The sequence below is a fragment of the Nestor notabilis genome, unplaced genomic scaffold, assembly GCF_000696875.1.
Source record: "Nestor notabilis isolate BGI_N333 unplaced genomic scaffold, ASM69687v1 scaffold1482, whole genome shotgun sequence".
Classification (NCBI taxonomy): Eukaryota; Metazoa; Chordata; class Aves; order Psittaciformes; family Psittacidae; genus Nestor; species Nestor notabilis.
Genome location: NW_009917655.1, coordinates 1,754 through 15,972, shown reverse-complemented (window position 1 = coordinate 15,972; position 14,219 = coordinate 1,754). Strand labels below are relative to the sequence as shown.

General features: G+C 40.8%; 1 protein-coding gene across 1 annotated transcript in view; it reads right to left on the bottom strand.

Moving 5' to 3' along the window:
* The window catches only part of VPRBP (Vpr (HIV-1) binding protein), a 47,212-nt gene extending 35,785 nt beyond the window's left edge, over positions 1-11,427 (bottom strand). Inside the window, exons 1-7 of the mRNA XM_010009331.1 lie at positions 11,316-11,427; positions 7,599-7,675; positions 6,975-7,048; positions 5,868-5,981; positions 3,073-3,210; positions 1,599-2,102; positions 318-419 (exon numbers count right to left, since the gene is read on the bottom strand). Of these exons, the coding sequence (XP_010007633.1) occupies positions 318-419; positions 1,599-2,102; positions 3,073-3,210; positions 5,868-5,981; positions 6,975-7,048; positions 7,599-7,675; positions 11,316-11,425 (1,119 nt within the window). The 5' untranslated portion in view covers positions 11,426-11,427. The remainder of the gene's footprint in view (positions 1-317; positions 420-1,598; positions 2,103-3,072; positions 3,211-5,867; positions 5,982-6,974; positions 7,049-7,598; positions 7,676-11,315) is intronic.
* Between the last annotated feature and the right edge of the window lie 2,792 nt (positions 11,428-14,219).

Here is a 14,219-nt window from a genome sequence, read left to right as displayed (position 1 = left end):
AATGCCATCTAAGGGCAGCAGGGACCAAAAAAAAATTTATATCCTCTCTGTTTAGGCAGGTGGCAGAAGAAATTAATGGCACTTCCTGCACAAGTAAGATCTTTTTATCCCTTCCCCTTCCTTTATTTCAAATACTTGAGAGCTACTAAAACAAAACCACAATGCATTCAAGCTGAGTGAAAGCCAATTCCAATCCCAGGGAATGCACCCAGGCCTGAAGAAGGTGAGCATTTGCCTTTGCCACAAGTAGTAGTATTCAATCCTTTTACAGTGCTTATGGTCCATTTTAGACCATAGGCATTACACAAGTAATTTACCTTAAGGGCTTCAAAAGTGAGCAGCACATCATTGGTTTGCTTCAGGTCAATGTAGTACATCATCAGGTCCCTTGATCCCAGTTGCATAAAGATGGGTAGCAGCTGAGAAAAATAAATGCGAGACTAGCTGAATGTTTCATGGGAAATACAAGATCTCTTTTGGTTTTTACTCTCTCAAACCCCCAATTTTCCCCTATTAGCAGATACCTGATATGAGAGGTCAGTGGTAACCAGCTCCATCCATAGGAAGCAATAAAGGTTAACAGACCTCTTGTAATACATCTGCTGACTGCAGCAAGGTGCATGACAGCTGCCACACGGAAATCTTAAGACTCTCCTTCAAGTGCGGCTATGGCAAATCCACACAGATACCACCCTGGCGATAGGTTCCACTTTCCATCTGTGCAAAGACAACTACCCAACAACTGAACAGAAAAAACAGGAGAGCAGGGCAACAAACCAAAACCCTTTGCATAATTCTTTGTGTAACAGCTTTATAGTATTAATTCCTATTTTTATATCCTATTATTGCTGGCATATGAAGTAATCCAGTCAGCATGCAGGATATTAGGGGGATAATGGTTTCTTTGGCTCTCGCAGAAGCAAGGCACACACGTGCACAGACATATAATGTATATCACAAAGCAAAACCGTGTTGCTTTGTTCTACTCCAAATTAAGTTAAACCACCTAAAAAAAAGGTTAGGCAGGGATAAAGGTGGCCCGCAGACCTATGCTAACTTGAGGTTTATGGTTAAAACAAAACAGGAAACACACTTAGGTAAATCTGGCACTGCCCAACTACTCTGTCCATGTGAGTAACAACAGCTCTCAAAAGCATCTGCATAACATCATAACTCCTGCAGAGCTTAAACCACTTCGGTTTGAATTTCAAGTTCATTATTTCCTCAGACTTTTAACTGCAGGAGTCTATCTCATCCCCCAGAGGAGAGACGTCTGTATTTCAAAGTGACTTGCCCTGTGTCATGTAAACCATCACCAAATTTAACAGAAACCAGGAATAAAATACCTACTGCCATGCTCCAACTACTAGACAACACACCTGTTGGGCTCCAGTTTGAGTATTATCTACCAAGTAATACTCAAACTAACGACTTTACCAATTTGAAAGTGATCGTCAACTCAAGAAAGGTTACCGATCTCCTTCGTATCAGGCACCATCAGAGTGATATAACAGTTCTGCACATTTGTCTCAGTACTACCCATAGTTGTCAGGAGAATACAAGCACAGGGTGCTTCCTCCCCACCTTCACATGCTCACCTCTTGGTACTCCCCTAAGGGAGTCAGGTACTGAAGAATTAGCCTCTGCTCTATGGCGGGAGTCAAAGGGTAAAGTGTATAATTAGTGCCAATCACCCACGGGGACATTTCTGACCAGCTGCTGTTGGACAGTTCAACAAACATCCGCTCTGGTTCTGAAGTGGAGAAGCCCAGCTTTTGCTTGGCCTTCCGGAAGCCATCTCTTTCATGCTGTTTCCCTGATTTGCTTTTTCTCAGTCCTCCATCATCTAGCTTTGTAGCAGAGTTTACTCTGCTACTGGTCTTATGACTTGAATCAAGATGAAAGGAGATATCCATATCACCAGTAACTTCCTCTTGCTCTCCATCTACTGCCATCTCCCCATAATCCATATCCACAGCTTCTTCATCTAGAGGCAGCAGAGGATCTGATGGCACTTTCCGGGGACTGGGACGCTTGTTTTCTTGTTTTGTAGTCATTTCAGTCACCTGGAGCTCTCGTAGCCGTCTAAGCACCAAAGCCACCTGTTTCACAAAAGCAGCATGCATGAGAACATACTTCTTGCTTTGATCATACAACTCACACTGGCTATATTTTTTGTTCTTATCACACAACCATCTCTGCAGCATAAAGTGTGTAAATAAATGCTGTGGTGTACATTTGCTCAGAGAAATAATGATTTCAAAGTATATAAGAAAGCTCCAATCCTTTTGGCTACAGCTACTTTCATTTTAAAGTATCAGCACCTCATCTCCTGCATGAGAAGGAAGTGGTTTAAAAGCCATTAAGAGCAGACGAGTTATATTGGTGCTAAGAGAATCACACACCAGCTTGCAGCATCCCTCCATTGTCTCTGCCTAGTCTAGGAAAAAAGGTAACATTCCCTTTCAAAACAGCAGCTTTGACAAATTGCAGGTCCACAAAGCCTAAGATCATGCTTTTACTTGATCTGTGCATGAATTAGGATTCACCTATGTTTCAACACACTGTACACTGTCCTGGGAGACAAGTTTCCCTACCCTACTTCCTAGAAGTCATTTCAATTGCTGGTAAACATCATACAGAATCAACACTAAACTAGTGAAAGGTTTAGTATAGAAGTGAATGAAATTTCATATTAAGTGGTTCCCATGTTGATTTACCTTTCATTTTAAAATCCCTGCCTGGTACATAAATCACAACCTGTTACAGTTACAGACCTAAAGCTTCCGAAAAATTTTTAAGGAAGCTATGAGTCCCATTAAAAAGCATTACTTGCATCCCTTCCTAGGTTTCTACCAGCCTTTTTAGCACAACTGGTATAACAGAAAAATCAGGCTGCATGGAGGAATCAGCCAGGAAAGGATAGAAAGCACGAGCTACTGACTCTCACAGATACTGTAACAATCACTGTAAGACCTATATATGAGAGCTCCCCACAAATGAAATAATTAAAGCCCAAACAAGGTAAGGGTATCTGCCCTCTAAAAAGGAAAGTGATGGAGAGATCATTACCAGCTGTGAGTTCTCATCCCTGTAATTTGCAGCAATATCTTGGTTTTCCATAGCTCCTCCTAACAGCCCCGTTGCATATGTCCTTAGTGGCTGGTCAGCCTCTCGTGCCCACTTAAACAGATTTTCAACTATGCCTTCCTAGAATGAAGAAAATAAGACAGCAATTCCAACAGTTATATTTCATTTTTAATTTCTCAGTCCCAGGGAAAGCAACTGTTGGCAACAAATCTCCTTATCTCTAAGTAATGACCAGGCTACATTTTCTACCCATCATATAATGAAACAAAAATATACGGAACCAAAAAAAGAAATAAATTAACATTTTAAGCTGCATAAAACTATTGCCAAGCATAAGATATTTGGAATCAAGATTTTTATACCTGCAAAAAAGCTTCTGAAGAGGCCAGTCAACCTACTGCCTAGGAGGCAGCCAAACACTACAGATATAAATTGATGAGTCAAAACAAAGGAACCCAAAGTTCCTGTTGGTTTCACCAATATAGAATCACAAAATGGTTTGGGTTGGAAAGGACTTTAAGATGACCTAGTTCCAACCCCCTGCCACAGGCTGGGTCACCTCCCACTAGACCAGGTTGCTCAAAGCCTTGTCCAAATTGGCCTTGAACTGCCAGGGATGGAGCATTCACAACTTCCATGGACAACCTGTTCCAATGCCTCACCACCCTCACAGTAAATAACTTCTTCCTTATATCTAACCTGAACTTCTCCTGTTTAATTCTGACCCTGTTACCCCTTGTCCTGTATCTACAGTCCCTGATGAAGAGTCCCTCCCCAGCATCCTTATAGGCCCTCTTCAGATACTGGAAGGCTGCTATGTGGGCTCCATGCAGCCTTCTCTTCTCCAGGCTGAAGAGCCCCAACTTTCTCAGCCTGTCTTCATACAGGAGGTGCTCCAGCCCCCTGATCATCCTCATGGCCTCCTCTGGATAAATCTCCATCAATTTAGCAGATTTCAAAGAAGCCACATTGAACTGACACCAACTAGAACAGAATTTGGCTAAATCTTACATTTCACTAAAAGCTTACTAGGGCTAAATTGAAAAGTCTTAAATAACCAAGCTACCTGGTGCCAGAGGAACTCTTTATACTAATGACTACTTGCCAGCCAAAAGAACAATTCTCCACAATGTTTGGAGAAGAGAGAAATGCATGCAAGTACACCAATCTGTACATATGAAGATCTTCATGTTAAATACAGTTAATATTTTTAATAGCAACACTACCTGCAGTGTTCAAACACAGCCTGCCAGGCACCTTTTCTTAACCAGGCTGGGTAAGTGTTAATTAAAAATTAGAACAGTCAATTGAAAATACAATGATTTAGAATGAAAGATTCCTTTTTTACCTCATTTTTTTCTCTCTAAATCACTACTGGATTTTGAAACATCACACAACACATCATTACCATGACAAGAATGCTGCACATAATTTGAATCACAGGTACCATACAGTAAAAAGATCAATTAAAAGTAATAAGGAAGACATACATTTCAATGAGAACTCTCAGCTTACAGATTTTTTTTAAAAAAAGTTGCCTGTTATATATTTAAAGAAAACTATTTAAATACTCTGATGACATTAAAAAAAAAAATTAAGCTGATGAGACACAAGGTACCGTGGCCACCAGAGGGCCTCTTCCTGGCCAGGGCAGCACCCTCTTGAACAGGATCCCAGAGCCACTATGAAATCTCCTGCCTACATACAGGAACCCAAAGGCTTGTAACAGACCTCTGTATATTCACAGAATCACAGAATGGTTTGGGTTGGAAGGGACCTTGAAATTCACCTAGTTCCAGCCCCCTGCCATGGGCAGGCACACCTTCCACTAGACATAGTTGCTCAAAGCCCCGTCCAACTTGGCCTTGAACACTGCCAGGGATGGGGCAGCCACATTCTCAAGCCCGAAGAGAAGTCTTTAAGTGTAAAATTAAGTGAAAAATATACTTTCAACTTACAGAGAGATTTAGTCAAAAAGAAAGCTATATCCTCTGTAAATGGGGAACAACTGTCTTGTTAATTTTTTTGGATCAAAGCCTCGCAGCCTTAGCTTTTGAATGGATCACAAAGACCTCAAATTAAATTCAATCCTTCACAAAGGGAGCACATTATTATTTCATTTTATCATGCTTTAGAATTTGAATCCGTATTTCCAACAATAAAGAAATTAATTCAGACTTTTATATAAATCACTACCTGATTTCCAAACTTCAGAAAAACATTACATTTATTTTTAGATGGGGAAACTGGCTTGGGAGTGAAATAAACTTTCTCCTCACTTTCAACTCTCTGTGCATTCCTTCAGAAAACCACACTTACCAACATACAGAAGACTGATTCAGCTGTCCATCACAGCTCCAGATAATCCCCACAAAGCATGTGGATTTCAGACTGCTTAGCTAAAGTATGACTCGCTTATCATTTAGCTCTAATACTGCTATCACTCTGCTGTAGCTGGGGATTACTGGACAAGACTCCTACAGCAAGCCTGCATGCTCTATACAGCCTGTGCCATTCACCGGCATATAAAATAATACAAATGACATTTGCCAAAACATTACACTCAATTGCAGCTCCTCTGTTTGAATCAGTCCTGTTACACCTTAATAGATGTGAAATACCCAAGATTTGATCATTTGAACATGCCAAGATCAAAAAGCCCTGAAGAGATCATCTCACAGAGACAGGATTTTAATATGGCTTCTTAACAGTTTCTCTTATGGGAAGAGCCACTGTAGTACATAATTCACCAAGATTAAAACCCAAGCCTTAGATACCTTTTCCTGAAAGACAACAGCTGTTTCCAGTCCTGGCATGATATCCAAAAGAAGTCGGCAGGCAGCAGTGTTTAATGGAGGTTCTCTGCTTGTCATCACATAAGCGTTCACTAGCTAGAGAAGATCAGGAACAACATTGGTTTGAAATTCAACTCTGACCAAAAACCAGTGCAGAGAAAGTCTTACAACTCCCACAGCAGCAAAATGATTAAATAAGAAATGTCAGTAGGTAAGCCCTGGATCTCAAGATGACCAGCCCTTAACCTGCTCCCTTCAGAGCCTCAGAAATTGATATTACTTCTCAGAGAAACAGGATTCCCCTCTGCTGTGCACAAACTAAATACCTAAATTGAACCGATCCATAAAGACAAATGCCTATAAAAAAATTGCTGTTTAGTAATAGTGTAAACAAAAAGGCAGTAGCTAAAAAAAGTCATCATAAAAATAGCACATTTTTAATGGCATCTATGTTTGCTTATTGCTTGCAGTTTAAGACAGAAAGCTACGTGCAAACAACCTGTCAGAATCTTACAGCAATGTGTAGTGCTTGTAGGGATGAGAGGCTACCAAAAATTCTAGCTAGTAACTTCTGTTAGAGTATAGCAATGCAAGAGGAAAGTCAAACTCTTGCCTTCTAATTCTCTGTATGAGTCTTCTAGAGTTGACATACTCCTCTGCTCCCACAGGCAGTCCAGCATTTCCAAATATTCTGAGACAAGGCATTGGAATTAGTGGTATTAATTTCCACTACATACATTAATTATGTTTTTAAACTTCTATTAGAGGAGCTATATATTTTTTTTTAAAAGAGATTGATAAGTCTTGAGAAGAACTAATTCAATTGTTACTACACACATTCCAGCACTCCTGAACAGCTCATGAACTTCCCCTTCCTTGAGTCCCTTTAACCCTGGCAAATTAGTTGCACTTATACCCATTTTAAAAACCACTGCTACGGAAGAGATAGTCCCAGCAGCAGGAAAATAAATATTAAACAAATACTGAGGTTAACCAGCACAGAGTAAACAAAAATGATACAGTGATGTCAGGAACTCAAATCCTAGAGCAACACAGAATTGACAGATACAGTTCTCAGAGCAAACCTACCGCGTTCATGAAATCGTCATTCTTGAATAGTATCCTCAGTAAGTGACCAAGCATGCACTCTGGGTCTGCTCGACCTGTGGGAGAAACAGGAAAAGACTTAGCCATCTACCTCAAGATGTCAAGATTAATATTGAACTGCTATCTTCAGATTGGTTGTGGAATACTCTAGTTAGGCAGACCTTTCTCAGAAGGAGAATTACAGAAGAAATCATACAAATTATTCACTAACTTAGCATTTTTTCTAGCAGGCATTCTCCCCCTAGAATAGTCAAAGCACAACATATTTTAGTGGTCCAACGGTATCAAACTGTCATTTCCATACAGAGTGAGGATGCAGATGCCAGGCAAACTGTCCCAGTAACTTGGAAACAAGTCACCTCCAAGGGAAAAAAAAATAAATAAATCTAAGGATTACAAGATCAAAAGCATCAGTGGCTGTACATCAAAACTGCCAGATACCAGCACCACAGAGCACAACTACTCAGTGCAAAAGCAGTTTCAGACCTTGATCAGCAGTGGGTACATTCAGGGTAAGAATTGTTTAATTTCATGTTCTTAAACATGAATTACCTAGTATCCATCGTGACAGAGTTAGTGCTGCCAAAACCATTCAGGACATCTTACCTGGGTGTCGGTCATCAAATGGGTCTGGATCCCCTTTGCGATACTCTTCAGTCTCTTTCTCAATCAGCTCAGACATTCTGCAGAAGGAAAGACATCAAATGAGCATAATTCACACTGGGTTTTCTCCTAGCTCCTCACAACAGCCTATCTGTCAAAGTGCTCTAAACCAGCTCATCAACTTCCATTTGAACAGTATTCAGTGCGACCAGAGGATTTCAGACCGTTCACAACAGAGGGGTGAGAAGAGACTTGCCACCAATATTTCATTCCCCCCATTGCTGCTCCAAAACACGCTGAACCCGGATCAACATACCAATGACAGCACAAGCATGACACTCTGGGGGGCCAACACCTCTTATTTACTCATGTTAGAGTTCAGTTGATGTTCTGTGACACAAACTGTAGAGAACTAGAGTAAATAAAGGGCTCAAGTAGTACTTCTCACCATCACAGTCTTTCTTTTGCAGCAAACCAAGTCCTGAACAGGTGACAGTCCCCCCTCCTACTCAGTCTGTGTAGTGGATTTCCCTTACAGAATGCCACTGACTTCTGCTCCATTCTGATTACTTTCCAGAAAATACCCTGTGCTCCTGTGGACAATTAGAAGGAAAAATATACTTGGTCCTGCCTCTGTGAACTACACTGACTTGCCCACATGACAGAGGATGATGCTATGAAGCCTGCCCAGATTGCAGGAACAGCAAATTAGCTCATCAGGAAAGAGCAGAGAACTTTCTTGCTTGCCTCTGATCTGACAATTCTCTTTCAGCATACTGTTTATCCTGTGGGCTTCTAATATTTACTTTTAGTAAGCCTGAATGTGAGGAGATGGAAATTGTGTCCCTTGCTAACAGGTGGCACAGCTTGAGCTCTCAAAATTTGCTGGCAAAAGCAACTTACTTACATACTCCTCTGCCAGCTCCTCTTTTTCCCCCCCCCCATGTGAACTAATAGCTTGAGAAGTGTCTGCTGACAGACAACTGGGACAAATGGGGAGTTGAGAAGCTGCACCCTCAGCTTGTCAGGTCTTTTTAGGTGATAATCAGCATTTTGATAATGTGCCAGAAAGGACAGACAAGCAGCATGGAAAGTGAGCATAACATTCTCATCAGTCCATCCTGTTTAGGTAGGCAGCCAAGCAGCATGCCAGCTGAAGCTGCCAAGTGGTTTCAGGGACGACAACATTATCACAGCCTAGATGAAACAGGCTTGTGAATCACCAGTTATGGGGGGGTTGAGACCATTAGTCATAATTGCTTGAGCAAGAATAAGAAAGTACTGCCTCTTTAAAATTTACTTTCAAAAAGCAACAAAAAAAAATAAAACCCAAGCTTGTTTACTCTTCTTCTAACTAACATATACAAAGGTGGCTTGTGAAGTGATTTGGATTAATCTATCTAGATCAACAGATTTGTCAATTCTCAGTTGAAGCAGCAGGAGAGTCAAACAACAGTGGTATACGTAAAATACACAAGTCAACCTTGCAAGACTCCCAGTGATCTAGATGGCATAATATAAAGCAATCCTAATATTGCAGTAATTCACCATTAATGACCAACCTGAACCTTTACAAGAGATTGCAACAGCATAAGATGCTCTAGGATCCCAGATCATAACATACTTGGTTTGTGGAGATGAAACACGATGTTAAGCTGCTGATTTATTCCCTTTTTGAAAAAGGCTCCAGGGATGCAGTGAAGGATCTGACTCCCAGGATTTGCCAGAATGGAGGAACACAACTTGCATCCAGACTATGAACTAATGGTCTTGCAAGATCATTTCAATTTACAACATTTTGAAGACTACATATACTAAGTATCAGTTGCTTGCTGACATGCTATCCAAGCAACCTTTTCAAATCCTACCTTCTGACACTCCAGAGTTCATTAATTCAGGAAACTGGCTTATTCAGAAGTGACAATCAGCTGTGGCCTATAAGCCACACTGTTGTTGTTCTTGTCCTATTAACCGTCAAAATACTCCCTACTGCCCTTCCACATACGCTACTTTGGCATCACATTCAGCAGATCCCCATCCACACAGAGAAGCTTTCTTCTATTTAGCTCACAAAGCAGAAGGAACTAGAAAAATGTCACTCACCAACAAGCATGACCACAGCTTCCTCTGCCTAAAACAATATGCAAGGGCATTACTCTGCCTCAGGACATCAGCAAGCTCCAGTTGATGGGGATTCTTTTATCAATTCCAGCAAACTCCTTTAAATCTATGCTGTATCTAAACCCCTCTCCTCCAGACAGACATATGGCTTTCATTGATACCTGAAGCACTGTAAATCCAACTTTTGCCAGAGCCAGTAGATCCCCTTGCTATCTACTGTAAATAAATCTGTATTATCTCCACTAAAGCAAATATACCCAAGCTTTCACCATCCATAACCACTCTGCCTGCTGCACAGAAACCTTGGAGAACCAAGAGTTATCAGACTCGTCTGGGCATAAGTAATGTATGGAACTGAAGGAGCTGATGGGGGAGCAAGAAGCGCCAGACTGCTATAAACACAAGAAAAGACATGTTTAATTTAAATGTCTTAAAATTTCTTAGACTATAATAAATTTCTGCTGTTTATGCCTGTAAGAAAAAGCCTTGAAATAGCACATATGTTTCCTTCGAGACACATATCAGACAATACACAAAGATACACCAGAACATGTCTCATGATTTTCAAGAGACCTACTCATTTTCAACTGTTCAGGATTGCCTTTCTGCTGCTCATCTCCCTCTTCTGTGCTATTTTTAAAACACAGCAACAGCAGCAAAAACAGTGGTGCCCACTAGGTGAGGCATGGCACAAATTTGCGCAAAGAAGCTCAACCAGATTCCTGTTCCTTCCACTCAGTGCCAGCTCAGGATCTGTGCACTGACTTCTCTGACCAACAATGCAGAACAGAAACCTGAATTGCTCTTAACGTACAAGTGCAGTTAAGTGTCCCTGCATACACTAGGCAGGCCAGAAGTCTGCCACCAGCAGCATAAGGAGGTATTGGGTGGAATTTCTGTGAATCTCCTGTTAAAGCAAGAGTAGTATCAGTTTACACAAGAGACAATGCAACTGATAATTCAAAGGTTTCTCTTGTAATAGAAGAGGTCTTACAATTAAAGGTGTTACTGGTACCTACACAGCTCCTAATAGCTATTTATTGGTCCAGGGAATATTTTCCTCACACATACAGTACAATGCCAGTCAACAAACATCCAGTTTAAGAACAATTATTCAAGTTTTAGTATTTCACTTTAAACATGCCCTATAAGCTTCAATAAAGTCTTTTCAATATAACCCCTTTAATTCATCGAAGGAGTTGCTCTCACTCTTTCATTTAATCTGACCACTGTTACTCCAATCACAAACCCTAGACCACCGCTCTGACGAACTACATGCTCACAGCTTTCCATCAATGTTTTACAAGCTCTGGGTGAAGACATCGAAGTTATTTCAACTATTTAATGATTCCCCTGATTTCTATTAGTTTTGTGAATTCAATTCATGCTTTAGAGACTGTGTAAATTCTGTGCAATATAAATCTCTTACCAAAAATTGTGTGTATTAAACACCACAATCATAGTTCAACTTCCAAAGCGAAAAAATGAATTACCAACAGGTAATCAGGTATGTAAAAAACCTCAAGCAAAACCATGGTAAAAGCTGCTTTCAAGTATCTTCAGATATTCAGAGTTAGGAATTTACTTAATAGATCTTACCTGGTGAGAATAGGGACCATGTCTTGCCCGCTGCCATGTTCTTTCTCCCATTGCTCAAGCAAAGCAGTGAGCTCAGCCTTGGAGTCCACATGCCCAGATCCTGAAGTCATGGCTTAGCCTAAGGCAGAGGTATCAACCAAAAAAGAAGAGGGGGAGGGGGGTGTAGAAAAATGAGCAAGAAATCCCACACAGTTTTGCTATATTCATTGAAATAATCTAAATCAAAGTTTACAGGTCATTTAGAAAAGGCAAGTCAGCAATAAGGAATGAGAATGAGAAGATTAAGTGACAGAATACTGCTGAACTTCACTTTCAAAGTTGGAAGTTTCTTTTTGGTCCTTTGCCTGAAGAATAATAAAGAACAAGCACACACTTAGAACACAAGTCTTAACCGGTGTGTGACAACCCTGACCATGGTGGGAAGAATGCACCTCACCAGAGGTGTACTGAAGCTTTTTAAACTCTACCTCAATCCCACGAGCAGACCCGAGTTAGCCCTTTGCTGTTGTTCAGGGATTTACTCAGGAAACAACAAAGCTAGGGCAGGAAGAGCATGATCAGTGTCATAATTCCAGTTTAACATCCTCCAGACAGCTGTGAAAGTGCCAAGAATCGTATTAGCTTCACAATGCCAAAGAGGCAGAAGGCAGCGGCTCTGAGCAGCAGCAGGCACTGGAAGGAGCACCAAAAGAGCAGGAGCTAGGAAACAGCAGGTTGCTGCATTGCTACTTGTTCAAGGGTTCCAAGAACAGTCAGTGACTCTGGGAAGAAGGAAGAATGATCACAGGAGGGAGCACTGGAGCAATTACTTCAGGTTTATCAGCATTTACTTGCAAGACAGCAACTGACAAAAGATTTATCTTCCCATCCTCATAAGTGAGATCCTGCTACAGAATTGAGAGACTTGTCAAGGTACCATTTAACAACAGGAACTATCATTCTAGATTCTGTTCAAGCCTCTGAATTTCCACATGTCAACTTTTCTCAGTCTGATAAATATCTTCTAGAAATATTAACAGACCAAACTAGAACAAAATCTGTTCCAAAGCACTGCCAAAGCTCTTCATTTTCAATCTGACAGACGGTGACTGCTGTGAAGAGTTGTAACTGCTGGAGGAAGGAACACCCAATCCTAATTTATAAATTGATGTTGTACTGGTGAGGGGAGAAAAGGAAGGGTCAAAGCAAAAGAAATTCTTTCATATCTGAAACCACACAGGAATTGTCAGCATTTCATTAGCCATAACATGGCCAACATCCATCTGCCATGAGATTAAATATTCCTTTGTCATAACTGACCCAGAGAAAGAACTTTCCAAATCAGTGTTAAATACAGATCTGTTTAAGACAGTGACATACACATCTACTCCTGAAATACATATTGAGGAATCAGTCAAACGACAGGCTGCAAAGGGAACCATAGGTCAATTGAGATTAAATAAACATTTATAGCCCAGGTATATTCTGAAAACCATGGCCATGTTTAACCCAGTGTTAGGTAACTCCAATGGGTTAAAAACCTTTTCTCCCTCAGGAAACAGATGAGCAACCCTACAAGCTCTACCTCATGCCTCATAGGTGCTTCTGACTGTGACTGGTGAGTTAAATGGGAGACAAGAAGTGAAAATCACCTGGTTGAAGATGAAACTGGCCAAAACTGCACAAAAATCATCCCCCAAAGACTACAGAAAAATAAACCTGCAACTACAAGACACACAGTTTGAAGAAAACCATTTTGAGAAGTACTTTATGAAGTGAGCATCTGCTACCAAAAACCCTACCTAAGCATAAAGAAAGATGATGTTTTCTAAACGACAAGTAATTATGATTTTATCTGGAGCATTCATTTTTCATTCATCACAAAACCAGACTGGGAAATACAACGCAAATGCATAAATCTCTCTGGAAAAAAAAAAACCACTATCTAAATGCAGGCAATATTACAAGACTGTACACACACACCCTGAAACACCTCTGAAAAAGAAAACTATTCCAAGCTCATAAAGCTCCATTCCCTTTTTTATTAACTGAACAACACTTGCCAGCAGCACTTTTGAGCTTTTAACTATAAACATCCAGACAAATCAGCCTCAGAATGCAAGTGCTGTATCTGTATTCAACCAGTTCAGACATCTCCACCTTCAGTCTACAGCCAAAGGATATAGAATAAAGCACCTTGTGACCCCAAAGCTTGTGCAAGGCCTGTACAGGCCCTCCTCCCAACAACCCTGAACTGTTCCAACTAGAAAACAAGGAAGGTCCAGCAATATCTGTAACAGGGCAACAAAGTTCTAGACTATGGAAAGGGAAGGGCTCACACTGGCCTCTGGGACACCCTGTGCTACACCATAACCATACAAAAACAGAAAAATCCCAGCTGTCCCTAAAACCTGGAGAATAAAAAGTTCACTATGGGTCTAAATAACTGGTGCTGACACACAACTGTTTTCCTGAAATAAAGTTAAAACATACAAACGTTACCCTTTCTATAGGTACACAGCAATGAAAGTAACTGTCTCCCTAAGGCACCTCAACTATTCCAAAGGCCTATCCCTCCCAACCTATTCAAATCAATTTGACTGTTCTACACGGCACCACAAAGAGCAGTGACAACAATAACTACTTCAGAAGCATCCGTTTCCACAGTTCCCGTATTAATACACATTAGCAGCAAAATATAGATATATGGACAGAATAGTATGGCAGGTAAATAACTTTTTAAATACAAAACCCAAAGCAATTCTGCACTCACTTCTTGCAAGAATTCCATCTTACACCCAAGTGAAGACCTCTACAGAAAGGACGAGACCAGAAACGGTATGAACGAAACTGGAGCTGTCAGAACTATACCAGCCAGTTGGAGGGGAAGGCTGTGAGAGCAACTCGGCCTTTCACTACTTCCTT